The 27,487-nt window shown below is 40.1% G+C and overlaps 1 protein-coding gene across 3 annotated transcripts in view; it reads right to left on the bottom strand.

Moving 5' to 3' along the window:
- Positions 1 to 27,487, bottom strand: part of LOC124265712 (myogenesis-regulating glycosidase-like) — a 94,551-nt gene that overhangs the window by 22,906 nt on the left and 44,158 nt on the right. For 2 of the 3 annotated variants that reach the window (XM_046700517.1, XM_046700515.1), the window contains exon 3: positions 23,918 to 23,971. The exons of the other annotated variant lie outside the window; for it this stretch is intronic. In XM_046700517.1, the coding sequence (XP_046556473.1) occupies positions 23,918 to 23,971 (54 nt within the window). The remainder of the gene's footprint in view (positions 1 to 23,917; positions 23,972 to 27,487) is intronic. 3 annotated transcript variants of the gene reach the window in all.

Genomic DNA, 27,487 nt, shown 5'->3' on the forward strand with positions numbered 1-27,487 from the left:
AAAAAATAGTGACGCTATATCGCTGCATGGCAACGCAAGTGATTCCTACCGTCGGGTTTCCTCATGTGTCAAATCGTGGTTTCTCGCAAAAGAAACTTGACAAGTATTTATCTGAAATAGATTTCCATTTGCACGATATGCACGGAAATTAAATGTTAGACATACAAAGGTATTTATGCGCCGCATTACGAACGCGCTTGAAATCTTACATTATGTCGCACTTAATTGATTTTGAGGTGCATTATTACTATGCTCTCTTTATCTGTAGCCCTGTACCATCCTGTGTTCCATGCGATTGTCAAAATATCCTATTTCTCCTTCATAGAGCAATGGTACAGGTAAGGAAGCTCAACAATGGCAAAGTGTCTTAAATAAACAGCAGATATACTTACGAAAGTAAATAACTTTGCTGTCTCAAAACATACTGACAAAATCTTACATCTTACATACTGTTCATTGTTATTCATGAGTTCTGGTTGATTCAAAAGTATTGTCTTGTGCTAAATCGATATACTTAATACATATGTTTTAATTGATTAATGATTTAAACATATTTTTATTCATGAAGATAAATTGGGATTGGTGAACAAGCATTACTGCTTATATTAACACCGCTCCCATGATTAATTGATTAATTAGTATAAGTCTGTGACTTTGGACACTTGTTTGTAGCCTGTGTGTAGTAAACTTTCTGTAAATGTCATGTGACGTGTTCCGAAAAATTGGACTCAAAAGTTTCAGGCACAGACATTTATCTGTATATTTGGCAAAGAGTTTATCAAATAAAGGAAAAACCGGTAAAGGCTATGCTTGCAGGAAGTGGAAAGAACGGATAGTGGAGCATTTAGACAGATGGATAGACAGGTCCAAGCTCAGAAATACTTTGTCACGGTGAACCAAATGGAGACAGAAATTCCAACCAAAACCATCTCAGTGCGTTGTGTCTATAAGACTACTGATCGATAGAACAAGAGTGGTTTTAGGGGCTTGTAGCAATATTGAATTGAATATGATATGGAAAAAAATCCCTGAAGAAACTGATCTCCACAGCTATGAACTGCTACCTCACTGTAGAACAATCCACTAGATAGACAACAGTGTGATACAGGTAAATCACCAAGCAACCTCACTGTAGTACAATCTACGAGATAGACAATAGTGGGATACAGGTAAATCACCAAGCAACCTCACTGTAGTACAATCTACGAGATAGACAATAGTGGGATACAGGTAAATCACCAAGCAACCTCACTGTAGTACAATCTACGAGAGATAGACAATAGTGGGATACAGGTAAATCACCAAGCAACCTCTCTGTAGTTCAATCCTGAGATAGACAACGGTGTGGATACAGGTAAATCACCAAGCAACCTCACTGTAGTACAATCTACTTAGATAGACAATAGTGGGATACAGGTAAATCACCAAGCAACCTCACTGTAGTACAATCTACAGAGATAGACAATAGTGGGATACAGGTAAATCACCAAGCAACCTCTCTGTAGTTCAATCTCACGAGATAGACAATAGTGGGATACAGGTAAATCACTGAGCAGTACCTCACTGTAGAACAATCTCTGAGATAGACAATAGTGTGATACAGGTAAATCACCAAGCAACCTCACTGTAGTTCAATCTACGAGATAGACAATAGTGGGATACAGGTAAATCACTCAGCAGCACCTCACTGTAGAACAACTCCACGATAGACAATAGTGTGATACAGGTAAATCACCAAGCAACCTCACTGTAGTACAATCCATTGAGATAGACAACAGTGGGATACAGGTAAATCACCAAGCAACCTCTCTGTAGTTCAATCTACGAGATAGACAACAGTGGGATACAGGTAAATCACCAAGCAACCTCTCTGTAGTTCAATCTACGAGATAGACAACAGTGGGATACAGGTAAATCACCAAGCAACCTCTCTGTAGTTCAATCTACGAGATAGACAACAGTGTGATACAGGTAAATCACTAAGCAGTACCCTCACTGTAGAACAATCTACACAGATAGACAATAGTGTGATACAGGTAAATCACCAAGCAACCTCACTGTAGTTCAATCTCTCTGAGGATAGACAATAGTGGGATACAGGTAAATCACCGAGCAGTACCTCACTGTAGAACAATCTACTGAGATAGACAATAGTGTGATACAGGTAAATCACCAAGCAACCTCACTGTAGTTCAATCTACGAGATAGACAATAGTGTGATACAGGTAAATCACTCAGCAGCACCTCACTGTAGAACAATCTACTATATAGACAATAGTGTCATACAGGTAAATCACCAGCAGCACCTCACTGTAGAACAATCTACTATATAGACAATAGTGTCATACAGGTAAATCACTCAGCAGCACCTCACTGTAGAACAATCTACTATATATAGACAATAGTGTCATACAGGTAAATCACTCAGCAGCACCTCACTGTAGAACAATCTACTATATAGACAATAGTGTCATACAGGTAAATCACTCAGCAGCACCTCACTGTAGAACATCCGATGACAGCCAGGTAGACAAGTGTCTGTCAGATTCCATTTGTCTTTCAAGCTGGAGCAAGCTAAAGTGAGCTAGATATGCTAAGAAATAATACACAGTTTGCTGTAGTTTACCATTTTAAAAACAGCTACACCAATTACCATTTAGCAATAATGACATTCAATTACTGTTCCCATGACTGCTGGCATCAAGCAAGACTTCCTCTTTGCACTGCATTGCTGTATTTGAGGCTAAAGTGAGGTGCAACATGGCAGACTTGATCATTTCACTCCTTATGTACAACCACATGTGCATGTTGCTGATTATACAAACCAGACTTACACCGGTTTATACAGCTCTTACAGTTTAACATAGATACCCCCTTCAGACACACTGTCCTGGTCCCAACTCTGTTAGTCATCATTACATTCCCTTAATGCTGAGCGCCAGGTATTAGAGCAAGGAACAACTTTTACTATCTTTTCTTGTAATATAGACACTTGATCTAACCATCAACCTTCCACTCTCCAGGCAGGTGCTCCATCCATGGAGACAGTCTTGAGGCTAAAGGAGTGTACAATTTATAGCATTAGCCTGACTCGACCCAGTACATATACTGCCCTCAGAATCACCCAGTCAAAGGGAATGTGTGGGCCACTAGAGGTCTCTTCATTACTGTTGTGCTGTAATACAATTTCACCAACGCTGTAAACTGCCAATAGTTGACAAATAAATTTATCTGTAATTACATTTTACCTCTCTCATTCACCAACTTTAATCTAATAATTTAAAACATTCATCTATTGAATTTTTAAAACAGAAAGTAAAGGGAAAATGACATTTTCAATTTGGTTTCAATGTAGGAAAAAAGCAAAAATCAATTAGATGAAATGTCAAATGGAGGCAACGAGTTGAAATCAATGTAATAAGAAACGCGAGACCAAGATCATTGCTGAGAGAATATCTTCTATCCCAAATGTATAATGTATTACATGTTATACACCAGCTTACATCAATACTTAGCATCTAGGTAGACTATACAGTAGGTGGGAATGATGGGTACTTTAACCAATCAATGATCTGGCTGTGAAACACCTACATTTCACCAAGTGGATTATTTTGAAACAAGGTCTTGAAGAGTCCCTTCTGTGGGGGTATGACGCATGCATGTACTCACATACTGTTAGGATGTCAGTGGATGATTGCTAATATTCAGGAAAGGGTCACTGCCTCTCAAGTTGGAAGATGAAGTGCAAAAATGAGCTGACTCAAAATGTAAATTGTGGTGGAAGCAATAACAATTACATCCCTGTAATATCTGTGCCTTCAATAGGATTTTTGGTTCAAAAGGGACAAAGGACAATTTTACAACTAGGAACCAGAGGTGAAATTCATTTGGCAACCCATTAAAGCTCCACGAAGTCCAAGCCATAATCACACAATTATTTCCATAAAGAGGACTTAAATTAGTTTCTGAATTATAGTTTAGAAACAACCTCATCATTGCAGAAGGGATGCCCGTCTGCTTAAATTATTATTCCCTAAAAAGGTCCTCTGAAGCCCTTTGCCATTTTCCAGGACAATAAAAAATGTTAAATGTTTTTTGACTCATACCTGATACCCAAAGCCAATTCATAATGTCAGGGATCACCTTGTGAATCCATATAACAGATCTCCACTGGTAGCACTACTGATCTCCTTTTCACTCAGGGATCTGCTAGCTGTTCCGACTTGTATGCAACCACACTACTGATCTGACTGTTGGGAGTCAGGCCCTTCACCCTTGCCATTGTGACTTCCGCCTGAAGGCATGTAAAGACTGAGTGACAGTCTCAGGACCACACTGTCTTATATTTCCAATGTACACATACAGTCAGGACATGACCACCACTTTCAATCTGCTTTGGAAGGTCTTGAAGGCCTTTATCGTGGGGTGGGGAGTGTGTTGTTCGAGGAAGAGGCTTTCGCATTGGGATTAGGAATGTGTTGTTCCTGAGGGAAGGGCTTTCCATGGGATGGGGAATGTGTTGTTCCTGAGGGAAGGGCTTTCACATGGGATGGGGAATGTGTGTTGTTCCTGAGGGAAGGGGTTTCACGTGGGGTGGGGAGTGTGTTGTTCCTGAGGGAAGGGCTTTCACGTAAGATTGGGAATGTGTTGTTCCTGAGGGAAGGGCTTTCACATGGGGTGGGGAATGTGTTGTTCCTGATGGAAGGGCTTTCACATGGGATGGGGAATGTGTTGTTCTCAGGGGAAGGGCTTTCATTGGGGTGGGGAGCGTGTTGTTCCCCAGGGAAGGGCAGCTTCACGTGGGGTGGGAGTGTGTTGTTCCTGAGGGAAGGGCTTTCACGTGGGGTGGGGGCGTGTTGTTCCCTCAGGGAAGGGCTTTCCGCATTGGGATTGGGAATGTGTTGTTCCTGAGGGAAGGGCTTTCACATGGGATGGGGAATGTGTTGTTCCTCAGGGAAGGGCTTTCACGAGGGGTGGGGAGTTATTGTTCCTGAGGGGAAGGGCTTTATCAGTGGGGTGTGGGAGTATGTTGTTCCCGAGGGAAGGGCTTTCCAGGATGAGGCTTTCACGTGGATTAGGGAATGTGTTGTTCCTGAGGGAAGGGCTTTCACATGGGATGGGGAATGTGTTGTTCCTGAGGGAAGGGCTTTCACACATGGGATGGGGAATGTGTTGTTCCTGAGGGAAGGGCTTTCCGTGGGGTGGGGGCCGTTGTTCCCTCAGGGGAAGGGCTTTCCGCGGGGTGGGAGTGTGTTGTTCCTGAGGGAAGGGCTTTCCGTAAGATTGGGAATGTGTTGTTCGAGGGAAGGGCTTTCCACGATGGGATTAGGAATGTGTTGTTCCTGAGGGAAGGGCTTTCACATGGGATGGGGAATGTGTTGTTCCTCAGGGAAGGGCTTTCGCATTAGTGGGGTGGGGCGTGTTGTTCCCCCAGGGAAGGGCGTGGGGTGGGAGTGTGTTGTTCCTGAGGGAAGGGCTTTCCACGTGGGGTGGGGAGCGTGTTGTTCCTCAGGGAAGGGCTTTCCACGTGGGATTGGGAATGTGTTGTTCCTGAGGGAAGGGCTTTCACATGGGATGGGGAATGTAAGTTGTTCCTGAGGGAAGGGCTTTCCGTGGGGTGGGGAGTGTGTTGTTCCCCAGGGAAGGGCTTTCACGTGGGGTGGGGAGTGTGTTGTTCCCCAGGGAAGGGCTTTCACGTGGGATGGGGAATGTGTTGTTCATGAGGGAAGGGCTTTCACGTGGGATGGGGAATGTGTTGTTCCTCAGGGAAGGGCTTTCACGTGGAATGGGGAATGTGTTGTTCCTGAGGGAAGGGCTTTCACATGGGATGGGGAGTGTGTTGTTCCCCAGGGAAGGGCTTTCATGTGGGATGGGGACCGTGTTGTTCCTGAGGGAAGGGTTTTTACGTGGGATTGGGGATGTGTTGTTCCTGAGGGAAGGGATTTCACAACGGATTGGGATGTGTTGTTCCCCAGGAAGAAGGGCTTTCATGTGGGATGGGGACCCGTGTTGTTCCTGAGGGAAGGGCTTTCACGTGGGATTGGGGATGTGTTGTTCCTGAGGGAAGGGCTTTCACATGGGATGGGGAATGTGTTGTTCCTGAGGGAAGGGCTTTCACGTGGGGTGGGGAGTGTGTTGTTCCCTAGGGAAGGGCTTTCATGTGAGATGGGGAGTGTGTTGTTCCTCAGGGAAGGGCTTTAATGTGCGGTGGGGAGTGTGTTGTTCCTCAGGGAAGAGCTTTCATGTGGGATGGGGAGTGTGTTGTTTCCTCAGGAGCGGTTTTCATGTGGGGTGAGAAGTGTGTGGTTCCTCAGGGAAGGGCTTTTAGCGTGGGGTGGGGAGTGTGTTGTTCCTCAGGGAAGGGCTTTACGTGGGCTGGGGAATGTGTTGTTCCTCAGGGAAGGGCTTTAATGTGGCATGGGGAGTGTGTTGTTCCTCAGGGAAGGGCTTTAACGTGGGGTGGGGAATGTGTTGTTCCTCAGGGAAGGGCTTTCATGTGGGTCGGGGAGTGTATTGTTCCTCAGAGAGGGCTTTCATGTGGGATGGGGAGTGTGTTGTTCCACAGGGAAGGGCTTCCATGTGGGTCGGGGAGTGTATTGTTCCTCAGAGAAGGGCTTTAATGTAGTAAATAATTAGAAAACGTAGCAGATACGCACCACAGCAATGGTGTACGGTCTTAGAATCATATACAGACATGTTTATCTGAAAAGTATTGTTTTATTGTTTATTGACCTGTTGTAAGTAGCAATGTTGTGGTGCATATATGAAACAAAACACAAGATTACTGATACTCCATTCATTTCCATTCAGTACTCTAAATGTACTCCTAAGGTTTTCCGGTACCCCTATATTGAAAAAATAAGTAGTACATACTCCTGATGTTGAAAATTTATCTGGAGCTCTGTAGTGTGTACTAGTTTTGGTCCTGGATTTTTTAACTGTTATCAAAAACCAACCACTATGTATTAATTCAGTTTGGTGTAGTTGAAATCAACACAAGCTGTCTTGGCTTTGAGTGATGAACAAAGTACCCTTTATTTTAACAGTTTGTTAACAAACCGCATAAAAACAATTGGTCAGGGATCCCCTGAAGATATGCTGATATCTATACTGAACAAATAAATTAGGGATCATGAATATTTTGGGGATATCACTACAGGAAAAACATCAAATTATTTATGTCCCTAACTTTGTACATTTGTTCAGCAATGTCTCAAAACAAAAATGTCTTTGCTGAAAACCAACTTTGTAAATCTGCCGACTCGGGTTTATGAAGCTGCTGCGTGTTTATTCACTGATTCCTTTCAAATGTTACCACACAGCACCTACAAGGTGTGGGTCATGGCTGGAAGTGCCCCTCATGCAGTGGCTTCTCCTTCAGATAATTTGTACATTATCAATCACTAATATTATTGTATCATGCATGGTGTATGTATCTAATGTTATCTATCCTAAAAATTTCTTCACTTGTTAAAACTTGCAAATACTCCACACAATTATTGGAATTTTCTGTACATCATTACAAGTCAAAAGAATAATTATAATATATTACGACATGTATAATTCTTTTATGTGCTGTCTGTAGTACATTTATCATTCATGTTGTGCATTATCTAATGCTATCTTTTCACCTGTTGAAACTGTCAAATACTCTATACAACTATCGATATACTCTGTACATGTAGTACATTATCATTTATGCTGTACATATCTAATGCTATCTTTTCACTTGTCAAATACTCTATACAACTATCGATATACTCCAGTACATCATTGCAAGTCAAGATAATAGGTATAGCGTTCTATGATTTGTATAACACTTCTATGTGCCATCTGCTGTACATTATCATACATGATGTCATTTAGTGCTATATGTACATCATAATTTAAAACCTCACTAAAAATATGCTATGCTACAATGGTCCAAAATAATGTTATGTCGATTTATACACATTACTGTATATCTACCTTTGTTATGGTGGAGTCTACTAATGCCTACCACAGTGAATAATGCCTACAGTGTTAAAATAAACAACTTTGCGCACCAGTGCTGCTGATTGCACCTGCCTTCAATCTTTCAATAAAAGTGGCATGGTCCTATTTCAAAGTGCACTAATGCCTACAGTATATAGAAAACAGTAACTTTCTATGTTGAGACATTTTATTTGGTCATTCATATACATATCTTTCACATTGTTGTCATATTTTCTCTTTAAGTTTCTTAAACTTTATTCATATCTTTCACATAGTAGTTTGTTTTGAGATAAATAAATTTACATAAATAAACATAATCATTTATTTGGATTAAAATGTAATTAAAACTTAATTTGATTCATGATTATATATACATATATACATCTTTCACACAGTCAACTACCACATTCATTAATAAAGTCATTGTGGTAACCAAAAGTAATTTACATGTATGCACACAGTTTCACACATTCATCAACATAGTCATTTGGTTTCAAGCTAAGCTTGATCAAATATCCTGCAGCAGTCAGGGAATTCCAGGGTGTCTTGATACCAGATGTCAGCTGGGCCTTCAGACGAGTGAGTCTCTGGTCAATTTCTGTGTACGTCCTCTTGATGGGTGGGGGCCGGAGCCATGAGCCATCTGCACCAGCTTATTTCTCTCCGCTTTCTCCAGCTTCTGCAGAACCTTCATAAGAGCCGAAAATGTTCGGGTGGGCTCTTGTTGAGATCACGAATGCCAACCCTCGAGATGATTGTTCGTCCTTGGGCAGCTGGTGAACCTTGAACACACTTCCAGTGTACACACGTCTGTCGCCTGTTGTTGTTGAGTCTGTAGCGGTATCCCTCCAAGAGTACCTGCTGTCCTCCCTTTCTGTGATGTGAAGTATTAGGACTTTCTTGGGATTTGCCATTATTTGCAATGAAGATTTGTATCACAAGCATTTTTAAAGCAATACATTTCCTTCTCCCTTTAATAATCTCTCAATTAATTACTCTATTCTTAAATTTTAAAGCAATACATTTCCTTCTCCTTTAATAATCTCTCTATTAATTACTTTACTCTTCAATTTCCTCTCGTAGTGAGAACTAAATGCATGGAATTATCAAAACATAAGCTAGCTAACGATTTAATACTCTTGATCTTACTCTTTACTCTCCTTGCTGGCCTCCCCTAATCCGCTTTTGTAGGCAATAGTGCACACTAAAGTGGAACAATCTACTTGTGTGCAGGTAAGAAGCATTGTATCGCTGTCACTGCAAACGTTGTAGCTATTATTCCCTGTAGGCATTATTCACTGTAGGCATTAGTAGACCTAACCTTTGTTATACATGAAAATGGGAAATAAATGACTTAAATTTAAAATAATAATAATTATTGTACGAAATATCTATCATTTCTTTAACATTAATAGGCTAACAATGACTAGTTTCAACCATCCTAAACTGCCAACCACACTGCAATGTCAGTTAACAACTTTGCAGAGTACATTACATTTCACTTTGAAAAACTAACTTGTTTGAAAAGGTGCTGTGTCATCCAATCAGAAAATGTTCAGCTGAGCACTATTTCAGGCTGCAATGAGATCTCTCATTTGGCATGACGAGTGATTATGCTTTTACCACAAGGCTATGACCCACTCATTGAAAGTAGATCACAGTCACCTGTTTTCAGTTTTTTCAAACACTAAACAATATTGGCTGGAAAAGGAATGTCATTGAAAATGGCCAACAGACTTCTTTGAAGGTGACCATGGCTGTACACACGGTCACTCCCCTGTTTGTATCTCCCGATGAAGATGTGTTCCCAGTTTGTTTTACTTACAGCAATTTCACTTCAGTTAGGTGGTAAACAGATTTTTGACTAAGGCTATGTCCTTGAGGACATCCTTGACCTTTGACATATCAAAGTGTCAAAACAATTCCCAGAGCTGTAATGCCACCATGTTGCTTCAAACAGATAGCATGGGAGAGGCAGCAAATTCAGCCGAAAACTTTCAGCATCTCAACTTACATTTGGTTCCTTAATGGCGATGAACCAAATAACAGATATTGCTATCTACCTGATCCAGTAATTACGGCGTGCATCAAGTAAATATGTTGAAGAAGACCTATTCCTACCCAAGTCCCTTCAGGGAAAAACACAAGTCTGGCATGATGGGAAGACTGAGTAAAGGTCAGATGGGCAGACTCAATGGACTCAGTAAACAGAATGCTATTCCACCTTTACGCATGGATCACAGCTCATGCCGTCAGTCACTGGGCAATCATTTACAGTTCATTGTTATATAGCTGAAATAATGGCAGAGTTAGTCATTAGCGAAAGGTCTTGTGACATTAACCTGTGGGCTTCTACCATTCCTACTGTACTGTAGATCACAACAGTTGTGGAGATGAGTCAAAATACCAATTATAGACTCAGCCTGAATGATACATACATGAGTGAGTGAGTGAGTTAATATTTAACGTCACATCGGCAATATTTCAGCCATATCGTGGCGAGAACATTTGATATTGAAATGAAATATATGTATATTATAAAAACCTGCGGCGAGAGGACAGTAAAACAACTAGAATATCACAGATATGTATGTAAAACTAGTAATTAAATCTAAAAGCGTTATAACTATAGGGGACAAGAATACAGTTTTAAAATGGACTATAAATCGCCAATAACTGAAGGTAGATCACCAGACCAGGGACCATGGGGACTTACATTACTTTTGCTACCTGCATGGACCCTAGATGGATTTACACCATCCCTTCAGCCATTGGCGACAGAAGAGAAATCTAGCCATAAATTAAAAGCACACATATTCTCTCTCGATTAAAAACCTGGTACACTTAAATTGACTAAATGTTTTGGGACTTACGTATGCCCTCTCAGGAGGACAATAATTTTACAATACTTCAACCCCTTTGAGGGTACAGCCACTAACAATCTCAGTTACTAATTCAAACTACCAATAATAAAATATATATCTATTTACAAATCACTTAACAAATCTAATTCTTTTAAAAAGCAATAATTAAATGAACACTGACATTATTAAAAAGATCCTTCCATAGTGTTTTACTTTGAAATAGATATCCCTTGTGATGGAATATTAGATGCAGTCAAAGCAAGACATGCTTGACTGTGATTCTTTCATCACAAGGGATGCAAAACGGAGGATCTTAAGCCTTTAAGCAAATATTCATGGGTATACCTTGTATGGCCAATCGACATCGCCCACGATAATGACCTCTTCAAATCTGGACTGACAACCCAAGTAAGTGTAACCAATGTAGGGTTTTATTTCATGTAATTTTATTGATACCTACTTGGGTGTCCCACTTCTTCTGCATCAGATCACCAGGATATAGGTTTTAATACAAGCTTTGTAATCAGAGTAAGGAATAAGAAGTGGTGTCACAGATTTGTTGAGTGCTGCCTTGGCAACAATATCAGCCATTGTGTTCCCAGAAATGCCAACGTGGCTGGGTAACCAACAAAGAGCGATGTCACATTGGCCAGTAGCAAGTTCATTGTACAATTCAATAATTTCTAATAAAAGTGGATGTTTGCAAGAAAGATTTTAATAGCCTGAAGACACGAAAAGAGAATCTGAAAAGATGATATATTGTTTATATTCACGGTGTGTTTATTAATATATTTAAGAGCTGTTAGTATTGCGTTTGCTTCTGCTGTGAAAACTGAACTGTCATTGGGTAGTCTGGAAGATATTGTTTTGGACCCAATGACAGATACATACATGAACTGTATGAGTGAGTGAGTTGGCTTAACACCATCTTGAACTGGATGAGTGAGTGCGTTGGGCTTAACACCATCTTGAACTGGATGAGTGAGTGCGTTGGGCTTAACACACCATCTTGAACTGGATGAGTGAGTGAGTTGGGCTTAACACCATCTTGAACTGTATGAGTGAGTGAGTTGGGCTTAACACCATCTTGAACTGTATGAGTGAGTGAGTTGGGCTTAACACCATCTTGAACTGTATGAGTGAGTGAGTTGGGCTCAACACCATCTTGAACTGTATGAGTGAGTGAGTTGGGCTTAACACCATCTTGAACTGTAAAAGTGAGTGAGTTGGGCTTAATACCATCTTGAACTGTATGAGTGAGTGAGATGGGCTTAACACCATCTTGAACTGTATGAGTGAGTGAGTTGGGCTTAACACCATCTTGAACTGTATGAGTGAGTGAGTTGGGCTCAACACCATCTTGAACTGTATGAGTGAGTTGGGCTTAACACCATCTTGAACTGTATGAGTGAGTGAGTTGGGCTTAACACCATCTTGAACTGTATGAGTGGAGTGAGTTGGGCTTAACACCATCTTGAACTGTATGAGTGAGTGAGTTGGGCTTAACACCATCTTGAACTGTATGAGGAGTGAGTTGGGCTTAACACCATCTTGAACTGTATGAGTGAGTGAGTTGGGCTCAACACCATCTTGAACTGTATGAGTGAGTGAGTTGGGCTTAACACCATCTTGAACTGTAAGAGTGAGTGAGTTGGGCTTAATACCACCTTGAACTGTATGAGTGAGTGAGTTGGGCTTAACACCATCTTGAACTGTATGAGTGAGTGAGTTGGGCTTAACACCATCTTGAACTGTATGAGTGAGTGAGTTAGGCTTAACACCATCTTGAACTGTATGAGTGAGTGAGTTGGGCTTAACACCATCTTGAACTGTATGAGTGAGTGAGTGAGTTGGGCTTAACACCGTCTTGAACAGCATTTTAGTTACATCACGGCATGTTAGCTGATTGTGTGATGAAAGCCCAAAGTCATGCAGCTCACAGCCATGAACCACTGAGGTTTCTGTACAGCGAAGTGCAGACGCCCATGGACCTGAGTAAGTAGAAGAATTAGCACAGTGGCTTCTAGACAGATTAGGTCAGATGTAAACAACAGTGGGCAGTCATAATCCCCAGAAACCATGGTGATTCATGTTATATGTGACTGCAGGACTGCTGATTAAACAAACTTGGAGTTTGTCATGAAGAGAGTGGACATAAAAACGAAGTCTAGATTTAGAGGCTGACAGAATAACAAGGCAATCTGTTCATATACAGACGTTATGATTTACAGCATTCAAGCAGTTTGTCATATCTGAAGTTATTGCCAACTTGGAAAGCACTATGTAACATGGGCAATGCTGCAGCAGTGGGAAGAGAAGATCATTTAACCTGTTTCTGCTGGAACAATGCAGTCTGGTATGTTTTACGTGCAGTCATGGCCCAGGAAAATGGGCCATCTGAGAAGATGGTTAAATTGATTTGTAAATTAACCTCAGACTGATCTTAGTTAATTTCCACTATTGTAAAGCAATAACCTGCACAATGTATTTTGCATCATTTTTCAGAGCTATCCATCCACCAGCAATCATCAATGTGATATGGCACCTGGCATTTGCAAAACAGAGCAGGAAGTCCCGTCCCAAATGACCTAATCAAGACTAGAAATGCCATCATATTGGGGGTTTTGTCCATTAGGAGTGAGCATGCATCAATATTTGCAAAAATATGCTGTCATCTGAAGCTAGTTGATTAGGTTTTTCCTTAAGAGTTTCTTTGTTGGAGGCAGACTGCAGACCTAGCTAATTATGACAGCAGTTCTTTACATATCTGTTGAAATGCAGCATTAAGTCCCCTATTTGCACCAGTATTCTATGTAAGTAGGTATAAATTTCAGATATTCTTTCACCCGTGAAGGTCAAGGTTAGAATGAACCTTCAGTAGCCCATGCTTGTCGTAAGAGGCGATTAACGGGATCGGGTGATCAGGCTCGCTGGCTTGGTTGGCATATGTCATCGGTTACCAATTGCGCAGACTCGATTATTTACAGACCGCCACCATATAGCTGGAATATTGCTGAGTAGGGCGTAAAACTAAACTCACTCACTCACTCCAGATATTCTTCACGATCTCATGTTGTCAGCCACACCTGTGGGTCTCAGTGAAGTGGTCAACATGTGATCACTCCAGCCTGCCTCACAGGGCCCCTGCAACTTACACTGGTTGACAAAACGGATCCAGTGGCCCGGCTTGGTAGCTCGGACCATTGTATGTCATTGCATCCTGACAATGTACAGTCTTATTAAACTTAGGCTCCGTATTTTTCATTACACTGCTATACTGAGTCTAACAAACCCTAGTAGAAGGTTGTGTCAGCTAACGTTTTCAATTGGCTAATCAGAACACAGCTTAACAAATCGCGAAAGTTAGCATTTGCACATACTGTTTGAACTTTAAACTTGAAAAAGCTTGTACCCATACGATTCTGAATGATATTTTCCTAATGATCGCTTCCGAGTGATACACATTATTCAGAACAGTGAGTAAACAGTCGCTGAAAACAGCATCTTTGCCAATATTCCAGGAAATCATCTTGCGGAAATATAAGCTAATAGTAACCATGTCATCAGAAACTCCTAAAACTTATATATACTGCAGGTCAAATATCTGTGTTTTATGCGGATTTTCGTTTGTTGAGAGATCAGTGTCAGCAACCGGGGAAGAGAAAACCCCCAAACAGTTTGTAAGTCCCCCCGAACCCTTAATAGTAGCTGTTGTCTGATTGGTTAAATCCTTTCGGCCATCTCGCGTTTGATTGGATGGTCATTGGTCACTCAAAGGTTAGCTGACGCGACCTTCTACTAGGGTTTGTTAGACTCAGCATCGAATAATTCTGAGCCTAAGTTTACTTAGACTGGACAATGTAGAACGTTAACTGTATTGTTTCAGCCTGACTTGATTATTTACAGGCCATCATAAAACTTTGATACTTAATAGACAAACTGAGTCAGTGACTGATTGCCAGCATATATCCTTATAGACAAACAACATGGGGTATGAATGATGATGATCAAGGTAACTTGGGACTGCTAATGTATTTTAGCCCTGTCAACCCTTCAAAGTTGATACAACTGACATGTATGAAACACAGTATCATCAACAAGGTGATCCTAATGCTACAGATGATGTAGATCCGTAGTACATACGGGAATATGGAAGTTACAATCGTCTTAGCTTTGGGGAATGGGGCAGTAATTTGCATCATTACATTTCTGTCTGCAGTAGGACTTTGAATGATTAGAAGAAACTACCAAGGACTGCCAACCTGCTTGAGGCTGGTTTCCATTAAATACCTAAATTCCTGCATTTCCTGTTGAAGACATGGCAGTAATGTAAGGGAATTCTCCTTACAGTGAAGTGGGATATGTGTACAAACCTGGCTACAAGGAGGGTGATAAATTTCACTCATGTTGACCACTGAGTGAATGTCGATCAATACCAACAGAGGAACCGAAGTGATCGGTACAAGTGCTGCACTGGAATCGCCACTGACAATTGGCCCCCATGTGCGGGCAATGATTAGAGAATAAAATAAATCCTATTACAGTCTGGAAATATAAAAGTTTTTGATCTGATCTGTCTCTCATGACCGAAAACCCATCTGCCATGTATTTGCACTGGTTATACAATGATGTGATCATCTGCTGCCTTTTCACTAAGCACGAACCTTCAGCTCAACTAAGGACACAATCGATAATCATTCAGAAAAAGCATAGCACTTTCAAGTGATTGTTTAATCTGAATCGAAGTATCCATAAATGCTTAGACACAGAATTGGTAATGGTATTGGTGAGAAAGAAAATTCTCAAGTTCATTATGAGTCCAATATAATTCTTGATCTGAGTCTTGAGATTGTTCATTTATTATATACTTAAGTGTGAAAGACTAAGATTTCTGGGCATTAAAAAAGTTATATTTTCACGACTGTGACTGAACTTAGAAATGTTAACTGCAGTGAAAATATCACTTTGCTGGAATGACTTTATGGCTGAACAAAGATTTCTGTCCAGTATCTTGTCACAAAACACAATAAATGGCAAAGTAAACACATACACTTTACCAAATGCATTTGGTCAGCAAGTATGGGCATCAGATGACCAACCTGAGCTTAGTAAACTTGCACCGATCAGCTGATCACAGTCATTCAATGTACCAGCACTGAGCGAATGAGACCATGAGTGACTGTCAAGTCCACATCTCACTTCATGCAAGATTATCTCAGTTCAGAACACTTGAGTTATAAGTTGGCAGCATTCAAAACTGACATTTTATGTACAAGTGACTTTATTTCACTCGGTCAGCAAAGGTCATTACCTGTATTTATGCTGATTGACACTGTAAATAGTCAAAAAGAATTCTCAATTATTCTCTTCTCTTTCTCTCGCCATGTTTGTTCGTGGTTCTGTTTGATGCTTACGAAACCAACAGGATCACTTGATGGGTATCCCTGTAAATGTTGCTTTGATTTTTATAAAATTTTCAGCAATACAACTATGTCCTATCTGTGTCTTTAGTTTGCACTGGGACAACCTGGAATTCCTTCATTTACTTTTGTAGGATAAATATTGTTCAAATTAACTCAAACAAAAGTTGGAAGCATATAATAAATAGAATATTTCATTTGTCTAGTGAAATAAGATGTATCTGTCAAATACATCGAGAGACGTGAAAAATGTGATTCAGAAGTATATCAGGAATATATTAATTTTTCTAGACGCATGAAATATTCTGTATATTTTATCATTCATATTAAACCATTTTTGTCAGCATTTACACAATGTCGCAGAGGGCCATGGTGTGCCAGGAAGGAAGATGGAACAGCCTATCGCCTGCATTGTAAACTACATATATACTATTTAATAGCTGTAAATTCAAAATAATCGGTATCTATTATTTGTTAAAGTAAATTCAAAAATGCAAAACAGCGATGAAAATGATACAAATGACATGAATGATGACTGATGATGACCAAGACATATTTGTGTCCATCCTTGCACACCGTGTGACCAGTGACGCATTACTCAGCTCTTCTTCATAACTGCTTTTTCACAGAAACAATCAGGAAAATGAATGGTGAATACTTGTCCACTCACGCTAATTGAAAGATTGATATGTGTGTTTTTAGTCTCCGATAACACGAAGCCAAAGCTCAACACTGTTAGTCTTTCCACCAACATCTCCTGGAAATGGAAAAATCATCAGCTCAACAGATTAGATGAATTAATTCTGAATTGTGAGAAACGATCATGATAAATTTGAAACATTTTTTATCAGTAAAGTAAGTTTGCATTGAACATGGTAACTTGTAGCTGTGTTGTGTGTTGAGTCATTGTGTTGTGTGGTGTGTCATGGAGAGGGTGCCTCACCATTGTGTTGTGTTATACAGGAAGAGAGTACCTCACCATTGTGTTAAGTGATGTGTCATGCATGGAGAGGGTACCTCACCATTGTGTTGTGTGGTGTGTCATACACAAGGGTAACTCACCATTGTGTTGTGTGGTGTGTCATACACAAGGGTAACTCACCATTGTTGTGTGGTGTGTCATACACAAGGGTAACTCACCATTGTGTTGTGTGGTGTGTCATACACAAGGGTAACTCACCATTGTGTTGTGTGGTGTGTCATACACAAGGGTAACTCACCATTGTGTTGTGTGGTGTGTCATACACAAGGGTACCTCACCAATGTGATTGTGGGGTGTGTAATACACAAGGGTAACTCACCATTGTGTTGTGTGGTGTGTCATACACAAGGGTAACTCACCATTGTATTGTGTGGTGTGTCATACACAAGGGTAACTCACCATTGTGTTGTGTGGTGTGTCATACACAAGGGTACCTCACCAATGTGATTGTGTGGTGTGTCATACACAAGGGTAACTCACCAATGTGATAGTGGGGTGTGTCATACACAAGGGTAACTCACCATTGTGTTGTGTGGTGTGTCATACACAAGGGTAACTCACCATTGTCTTGTGTGGTGTGACATACACAAGGATAACTCACCATTATCTTGTTTGGTGTGTCATACTCAAGGAAAACTCACCATTATGTTGTTTGGTGTGTCATACTCAAGGAAAACTCACCATTGTGTTGTGTGGTGTGTCATACTCAAGGGTAACTCACCATTATGTTGTGTGATGTGTCATACACAAGGGTAACTCACCATTGTATTGTGTGGTGTGTCATACACATTGTATTGTGTGGTGTCATGTCATACACAAGGGTACTCACTCATTGTGTGGTGTGTGTAACTCACCATTGTGTTGTGTGGTGTGTCATACACAAGGGTAACTCACCATTGTGTTGTGTGGTGTGTCATACACACAAGGGTAACTCACCATTTGTGTGTGTGTGGTATGTCATACACAAGGGTAACTCACCATTATGTTGTGTGATGTGTCATACACACGGGTAACTCACCATTGTGTTGTGTGGTGTGTCATACACAAGGGTAACTCACCATTGTGTTGTGTGGTGTGTCATACACAAGGGTAACTCACCATTGTGTTGTGTGGTGTGTCATACACATGGGTAACTCACCATTGTATTGTGTGGTGTGTCATACACAAGGGTAACTCACCATTGTATTGTGTGGTGTGTCATACACATGGGTAACTCACCATTGTGTTGTGTGGTGTGTCATACACATGGGTAACTCACCATTGTGTTGTGTGGTGTGTCATACACATGGGTAACTCACCATTGTGTGTGTGGTGTGTGTCACACACATGGGTAACTCACCATTGTGTGGTGTGTGTGTGGTGTGTCATACACATGGGTAACTCACCATTGTGTTGTGTGGTGTGTCATACACAAGGGTAACTCACCATTGTGTTATGTGTTGTGTGGTGTGTCATACACATGGGTAACTCACCATTGTATTACACAAGGGTAACTGTGGTGTGTCATACACATGGGTAACTCACCATTGTGTTGTGTGGTGTGTCATACACATGGGTAACTCACCATTGTATTGTGTGGTGTGTCATACACATGGGTAACTCACCATTGTGTTGTGTGGTGTGTCATACTCAAGGTACCTCACCATTATGTTGTTTGGTGGTTCATAAACGAGGCTACCTTACCATTGTGTTGTGAGGTGTGTATTACACAAGGGTACCTCACCATTGTGTTGTGAGGTGTGTCATACTCAAGGAAAACTCACCATTGTGTTGTGTGGTGTGTCATACACAAGGGTAACTCATCATTATTTTGTGTGGTGTGTCATACACAAGGGTAACTCACCATTATTTTGTGTGGTGTGTCATACACAAGGGTACCTCACCATTATGTTGTGTGGTGTGTCATACACAAGGGTAACTGATCATTGTGTTGTGTGGTGTGTCATACACATGGGTAACTCACCATTGTGTTGTGTGGTGTGTCATACTCAAGGGTAACTCACCATTGTGTTGTGTGGTGTGTCATATATGTTGTGTGGTGTGTCATACACAAGGGTAACTCACCATTGTGTTGTGTGGTGTGTCATACACAAGGGTAACTCACCATTGTGTTGTGTGGTGTGTCATACTCATGGGTAACTCACCCTCATACACCATGGGTTCACCATTGTGTTGTGTGGTGTGTCATATCAAACCATTATGTTGTGGGTGCTAACTTACCATTGTGTTGTGTGGTGTGTCATACACAAGGGTAACTCACCATTGTGTTGTGTGGTGTGTCATACACAAGGGTAACTCACCATTGTGTTGTGTGGTGTGTCATACACAAGGGTAACTCACCATTGTGTTGTGTGGTGTGTCATACACAAGGGTAACTCACCATTGTGTTGTGTGGTGTGTCATACACAAGGGTAACTCACCATTGTGTTGTGTCGTGAGTCATACACAAGGGTAACTGATCATTGTGTTGTGTGATGCATACACAAGGGTAACTCAACATTGTTTTGTGTGGTGTGTCATACACAAGGGTAACTCACCATTGTGTTGTTTGGTGTGTCATACTCAAGAGTAACTCACCTCTGTGTTGTGTAGTAAGTCAAACTCACAGATAACTCACCATTGTGTTGTGTGGTGTGTCATACTCAAGGGTACCTCACCATTGTGTTGTGTGTCATTACACGAGACTACCTTACCATTGTGTTGTGAGGTATGTCATACTCAAGGGTTACTCACCATTGTGGTGTGTCATACTCAAAGGTATCTCACCATTGTGTATCGTGTGGTGTGTCATACACAAGGGTACCTTACCATTGCATTGTGTGGTGTGTCATACTCAAAGGTAACTCACCATTGTGTTGTGTCATACACAAGGGTAACTCACCATTGTGTTGTGTGGTGTGTCATACAGATGGGTACCTCACCATTGTGTTGTAAGGTGTGTCCTACACGATGATTTCAAAATAATGATTTGAATGTAAAAGGTTCCAAAAATATTTATTTTTTTCACTATTTTACATTCATTGTCAAGGTCTTGTCCTCGACGATCCATAAAATGTAGTGGTTCTTTTCTAAAGCAGCAAGTAATACCAGTGCCTTCCTGTCTTTTAATTCTGACCTAATTAGAATAAAATAACCAAACCAGACATATTCTTCTGCCTGAGATTTAGTTCTATTTCAACAAAGTGCACATTATGTCTATTTTAATCTGGCATTCACTTTTATAATGAGAATCTGCATACATGTATAAATTCATTTCTCATTACCAGCATCGTCTGACTTGACACTCATAGAACAAGTCTTGCAAGTTCCAATAGCTCGAAGAAACTCAATTTCATTCTAGCAAATTGTTCCTTCAAACATCAGATTAATTTCAGCAAATGGTCACATCTTCAATCAGTCCTCTAACCAGGGACAACCAAAACATACCACAACGATCATGGATTCAACAATATTATAGCAGCCAAGTTTACCAATTCAGTTGTGAGGAACGCATCAAGAAGATGAAAGCGACAGTGATTGTAAGAAAGGGAGAAAAATCCATAGCAGCCGGGCAATTGGGTTCCGTTATGTAAGGCTCTCAACTGATGGCTATATTGGGACAGAAAACAACAAGGCTGTAGCAGAGGGAAGCTGGTTTGAGTATGTCCTGAGAAATGCTTCCTCCTAGAGGCTGAAATGAAATTATTGCTTTCTCTGCATTGGGAATATAAAATATTGTTCTTGATGACAATGTCACCCATTGATTTCAAGTGTCAATATTGTCAGTACTAAGTCACACTTGAAGAGCTGATCTAGGGCTTAGCTCATCCCATACTGGTCGCTTAGCTTTAACCAATCATGGAAGCGAGATATGCCTGCTTGGAGGAAAGGCCACTAAGTCGTAAAACATACTCCTTAAAAATACAGGATGGACGCATGGAGGAAGGTATTTTCAGCAGTAACATTATACTGTCTCATTTATTTTGGGTCATCTTCAGAAGTTACAATGAAAAAATAAATCAAGCAATTAAGAAGTAATGTTCTGTCTTCTGAATGTGTTTTTATCTGTAGCACCAATTAACTAGATTACTTCATGGGGCAAACTCAGTTTAAATCTTCTTGTCGTTGGGTGATAAGTCAATGCGATGATCACTTGTGTCTTATGCAGTCAGAGCTGAACAGCCACTTTCATATGGAGGCCAACAGAGGATGAATGCCAGCAATATTACAGCTGTATCATCAAGGTCTGTAAACGACATGGTCTGGGACTGACAATATGGCTGACAGTCTGTAAACAACATTATTATTATATTATTATATTATAATATATTTATATAGCGCACATATCCACGCAACTGGTGCATGCTGAGGGAACTGGTATTTTCCCCTCGATCATTGGATGTCAATCTCAACGGCACATCGTATTATCAATCTCAACTCCCTGGGGAGTATACAACTCTTGCTACTACTGGGCGCACCAAGTTATTGTGGCTTTCTCATTCTTACGAGGTACCCATTCACAGTTGGGTGGACTCAGGGACACATAGTCACAGTACTTTGTCCAAGTTTACTGCACGTTGCTGTACCCGCAACTAGGTGTTTGCACGTATTCATGTGGCCACCATCTGGTCATCTACCAATGGATTCGTGGGTTCTTTTAAGTGCACAGGGGTTGTGACAACACTGAAAGAGTCTGCACACAAAGTTGACTCCAAGGTTTTTACACCCGGTCACAGGTGGGCTCGATCTCGGCACCTCAACCTCGCTGGATCACTAGCCTGGTGCTTTAGCCAGTTTGGGCACACACACCTCAACCACGCTGGATCACTAGCCTGACGCCTTAGCCAGCTCGCCCACTGCACACACCCACACACACATGGCATGGGACTAACAAAGGTATTAAAATTAAGCAACATCTCTGAGGCATGTTCACAGAACAGGGCAATACAGCTGATCGCCATTAGTTATAGTCCATTTGATATCATTTGAGAACGATGAATTGCTCACTAACACAAAATGTAATAATTGCAACAAAACCAAATTTTGCTCACTCACATGGAATCAACAGACCAACTGTGATGATTTGTCTCATAATTTTAATAATGCGACATCATCAGAGTTGGTCTGTCGATTTCATGAGACTGTGCAAAGTTCGATTTTGATGCATTTATTAGATTAACAATTAGTGAGCAATTCATCGGTCTGAAATGAAGTCAAACAGACTAAAGCTATCATGGCCATGGGGTACTGGCCCTCAGGTGTGTGTCAATAGTTTGATGATTGGTGTTCCAGTTGTTGTTGAATGTACGACATCCTGGAATTCAAATTTGGTAAGAAAATAAACATGTTCAAATTTCAACCGTACTGACTTTATCTACAATACCTACAGGATGTACAGGTAATCAGGTGGGTGACAGACCCTTACAACAGCCATCTGGGGGTGGGGTACTCTATTCTCACCTCCTAGTCCCCTTTAGGACTGACAGATAGCTGGAGTGGGTGAAAGGAAGAGGATGGTGGTACAGCAAATATTGATGAGAAGATTACCTTCACCAGGAACCTACAACTGCTTTGCATGTACATGTAGTAGGAAGATACACAACTGTTGAGAGTTGGTCTGATTGACCTTCAGAGTTGTGTGGGGTAATGAGAAGCAACCATGAAATCATAAGAATAATAACTTAGTAAAACATGTACTTACAGTAAATATTTTGTAAAAACAATGTTTTTACAGAAATAGTTATTCACATTCTAGACTTCTGGAGTCTAACAGAGGTCTACCAGAAGATAAGATGCTAAACAAAGCTTTAGTTTGGGGTAAGATTGGGGTAATTATCTAATCATCTGAAGATGTAAATTGTTGATCTATACTTGGAAGTCAATATGTTCCTATCTGTAAGACTAATAAGAACATCTTGTTAGACTAGTCAATTTTTTTTATAAGTAAATTGGTAACCATGGTTACAGATAATTTCTTTTAAAAAACTCATTCCCTCTGACAAGAGAAAGAGCATAGCATTAAAAATCTATATAGCAAATTCTAAAGGTGCAAGTGTGCGCTCCAGACCATGCTGAGCTGCTGCCTTGTGTTAGGTATGTTTGCTCTCTGCTGATGTAAATGACATGGAACATCACTTATACCAATGACAACATCATATAAATGACAACCTTTAATCAAGCACCAGTGACATTAGTGACAATTAACCCAGTCATGCTGTTACCATGGAAACACAGCACACGTTTACACGATCCATGTCCACTCACATCAACATCAATGAATGAAAACGCAGGAGGCAAACACAACAGTTTAATGTTGATTATCCGCAGCTTTCAAAATCTGAGTGTTAAATGTGGTTCAAGTCGAAATTCAACGAGAGAGGTGCAAGAAAAGTCAGTCATGCAAATTCATCATTCTGGTTCCATTGAATTTCTTCAGCATTTCAGAGGCAATTTTAAACATGAGAAATCAATTTTCACTTACTTCTGAAAATGACAAAAGTTTGCATTCAATGTTTTTCTTGAACAACCTCAGAATGTGATAATAAAATATCATATGAGTACTGAGCTTGAGCTTGTGAGAGTTTCATTGTGAAAGAGAAAATCAAGGCAAAGAGATTGAAAGAAGGGATTTGGTATAGATTACAGCAAGTTAAACATGACACCAGAGAGGAGGAAGGAGGCACAACATCTCACTATACCTCCTCCGACTGGGGACCATCTGGGTTGTCGAGTGACGATGCCGCTAGTTTGGTCTGTCAACAAAGTAGTCACTTAGTCACAACTGACAACATCAGCCCCCTTAGTGGGCTTAAACCGTGAGTGCATCATTCAGCCATATTTGACATAATGCACAAACTCATTTGTCACCTGTAAGAAAGGTGTCCTTCAATCATAGGTCAATGTGACCTTTCAATCACAGGTCAATGTTACCTTTCAATCACAGGTCAATGTTACCTTTAAATCACAGGTCAATGTGACCTTTCAATCATACATCATTATCTTGCCTCACACATAAATGTTGTTTTCTGATTGGCTGAGCGTTCTATTATTTTCAATGTTCCCCGCTTACAAGCGAGTAACATTTTCTATGTACCCTGCTGGGAATGCCGAACTCATTTGGTACTTCGTAGTAGTAATTCTTTATCTCGAATAACATTGAATCACGTATGATGTACAGAAATTACTGATGTTTTGCGAATGCAAATCGATGGAAGGGAAATAACTCTAAATTATTTTTCTTGTCGTCTGGTACTCAATACTATGAACCAATACCTGTGCTTCAAACAGTTCAAAATTACCATTGAGGTGTTCGGTAAGATAAATACGTTCACTGGTCCCTTGGGGCCCATGGGTTGATGTACCCTCGATGTTTTTTACGGGCTCAGAGAACATAAACAAACATCAAGGGTACATCAGCCCATGTCCCCCTCAAGACCAGTGAACAACTTATAATGTTACCTTTCAACCATAGGTCAATGTGACTTCAATCACAGGTCAATGTGACCTTTCAATCACAGGTCAATGTTACCTTTCAACCATAGGTCAATGTTACCTTCCATTCACAGGTCAATGTGACCTTTCAATCACAGGTCAAAGTGACCTTTCAATCACAGGTCAATGTTACCTATCTATCAAAGGTCAATGTTACCTTTCAATCATAGGTCAATGTTACCTTTCAATCACAGGTCAATGTTACCTTTCAACCATAGGTCAATGTTACCTTCAATTCACAGGTCAATGTGACCTTTCAATCACAGGTCAATGTTACCTTTCAACCATAGGTCAATGTTACCTTCCATTCACAGGTCAATGTTACCTTTCTATCAAAGGTCAATGTTACCTTTCAATCACAGGTCAATGTTACCTTCCATTCACAGGTCAATGTTACCTTTCAATCACAGGTCAATGTTACCTTTCTATCAAAGGTAAATGTAACCTTTCTATCAAAGGTAAATGTAACCTTTCAATCATAGGTCAATGTTACTTTTCAATCACACATCAATGTTACCTTTCAATCACAGGTCAATGTTAACTTTCAATCACAGGTCAATGTTACCTTTCAATCACAGGTCAATGATATGACAGCTATGTCATCATCATCTCACAGGTTGGATTGTTTAGGTAAAATGTCAACCATTTCTTATAGATCACTATATTCAGGAAATGAATTGAAACAATGCTGCTGCTGCTGCTGCTGCTGCTGCTGCTGCTGCTGCTGCTGCTGCTGCTGCTATAACAATATGTACAGGGCTCCAAGTCCATATTTCGACTTAAAATTTAATAGCCAAAATTTAATGTTACTTGCCACATAGATTTTCAGTTATTGTTGATATATTTAACATATGTTCTATTTGGGATTACATTTTCTCAGTAAAGTAGAGATTCTAGTACTTTTTTTGGGTTGAGTCCCACCCGGGATTCGAACCCACACCTTCAGAGTTGATATATTGCCAGATTTACTCAGTTCCACTATAAGAGATAACTATTATTATACATTTTGTAAACAGTCCATTGTTTTTTACTATTGGATATCCACAACCTAAAGATTCTTGAGTTCGACTAAGTTCATAGATAATAAAAGTCATTGAATGAAGGCATGAATGCAGTTTTAAAACAAATCTCCCTCAAATGACAAAACAGTCCCAACAGTTCACAGTTTCTTCTTTAAAATTTGAATCAAGAGTATGTTTCTTAACTTTAGCGTTTGCCCATCGCGACTTTTGCCGCTGACGTATCGTTTTGACAGATGCGACTGGCATAATGTTTTGTATGCGAAATGTAGGGATCGCATAACTAAGACAGAGCCCAGTTAATTGTTTATCGCACTAAGCATTAAGGGTATAGGTGAAACATTAGGAGCTACTCCCCTTGGACTCTAGCCAATCGGTACGTCTCTAATTGCTAAACAATTAATCAATACATTTTTAGATAAATCAAGTTGAAATCATTTATGATGAAAACTGGAAAAACTACCTTAATCTAATTAAATTTTTACCTCACTCGCCAAAGGCAAAGGGTTTCATATTATTTTGCTGCATTTCTCAAATTTTACTCGCAGAGGCGACCAATTTACTCTCGAGTTGGAGCCATGATGTATGTTCAGTGATCATGAATATTGATCAACCTGTATGGGACCAACCTTATAGAACTTTCTCACACAGCGCGCCAACACTTCAGCTGATGTGATCTTTTGTGAATTGTTTTCAACCGAAAAGCAATAAAGTAACAGAAGTCACTGATGTTAAAATGTTTATCAGATTGATGTGAACGAGATAAATGCCTTTCCTTTACTGTACAGTACTGCAGTTTATAGACTTCTATCGTCATCACTGGTGAAGCAAAGCAGTGTCCACAGTACAGAGCTACAGATAACTTTTTGGGTCATTGAGTTATGTACTCTCTTGAATTCATTTCAATTGGGTATCCTAATTTTCCTTTAAGTAACCAAATAAATTGTACCCACCTCACTCGAACTCAATTGGGTATTTTGCCTTTTCCATGAATTGTAAAAATATAATAAAGTTTAAATGTTGGTTTACGTGTTTGTTATTTATATTTTGATCTGTAATATCTGAAACGATAAGAAACACTCAAGTTGCCTTGTTCATGTGTTGAAACAGAACCTCTCAATATACGTCAGTTATTTCATCTACCGTATATGTCCGACTATAAGTCGGGCCCCTTTCTCAACCCTCTAAATTCTTGTCAAAACCATGTAACTCAAGTATATTATAGTCGGCCCCTTTCCCCGTACGAATCGGTATCGCCGCCTCAATCTTCACGCTCGGACACGATGTTTAATGCGAAAATATATGCATGAAGTATTTTTGTCACAGGTCATAACCTAGCACGATACGTCAAATAAGTCCCATAATTTACGTATAGGTAGCGATTTCTTGCAAGCTAAGATTTGACATTTTTGTGTCCTAGCTTGTAAGATCAAATTTATTGAGTATTTACAAAAATTCAAGCGTACTTGTATGCAATAAACTTAATAGGAATTAAGTTTTCACATAAATATTTGCATAATTTATGCAGATACGGAGCTTATCTGTACCTCTGAGTGTATTCCATAAAGAGTAAGGGTAGCTCTGTAGCTCACTGTAGGAAACAGTCTGAATGTCAACAAAGTCTCTACACATTGGTTTCTCATATTCCATATGTTGTTTTATTAAAAAAGATAATAATAATTGATATAAATGAAGTTCATACACTTCAACAATCTTTCCTTCCCAAAATGAAAAAGTTTTTATCATTATTTGTGTAAA

Source organism: Haliotis rubra, unplaced genomic scaffold, assembly GCF_003918875.1.
Source record: "Haliotis rubra isolate DU_JTF1 unplaced genomic scaffold, ASM391887v1 Scf99, whole genome shotgun sequence".
NCBI classification, from domain to species: Eukaryota; Metazoa; Mollusca; class Gastropoda; order Lepetellida; family Haliotidae; genus Haliotis; species Haliotis rubra.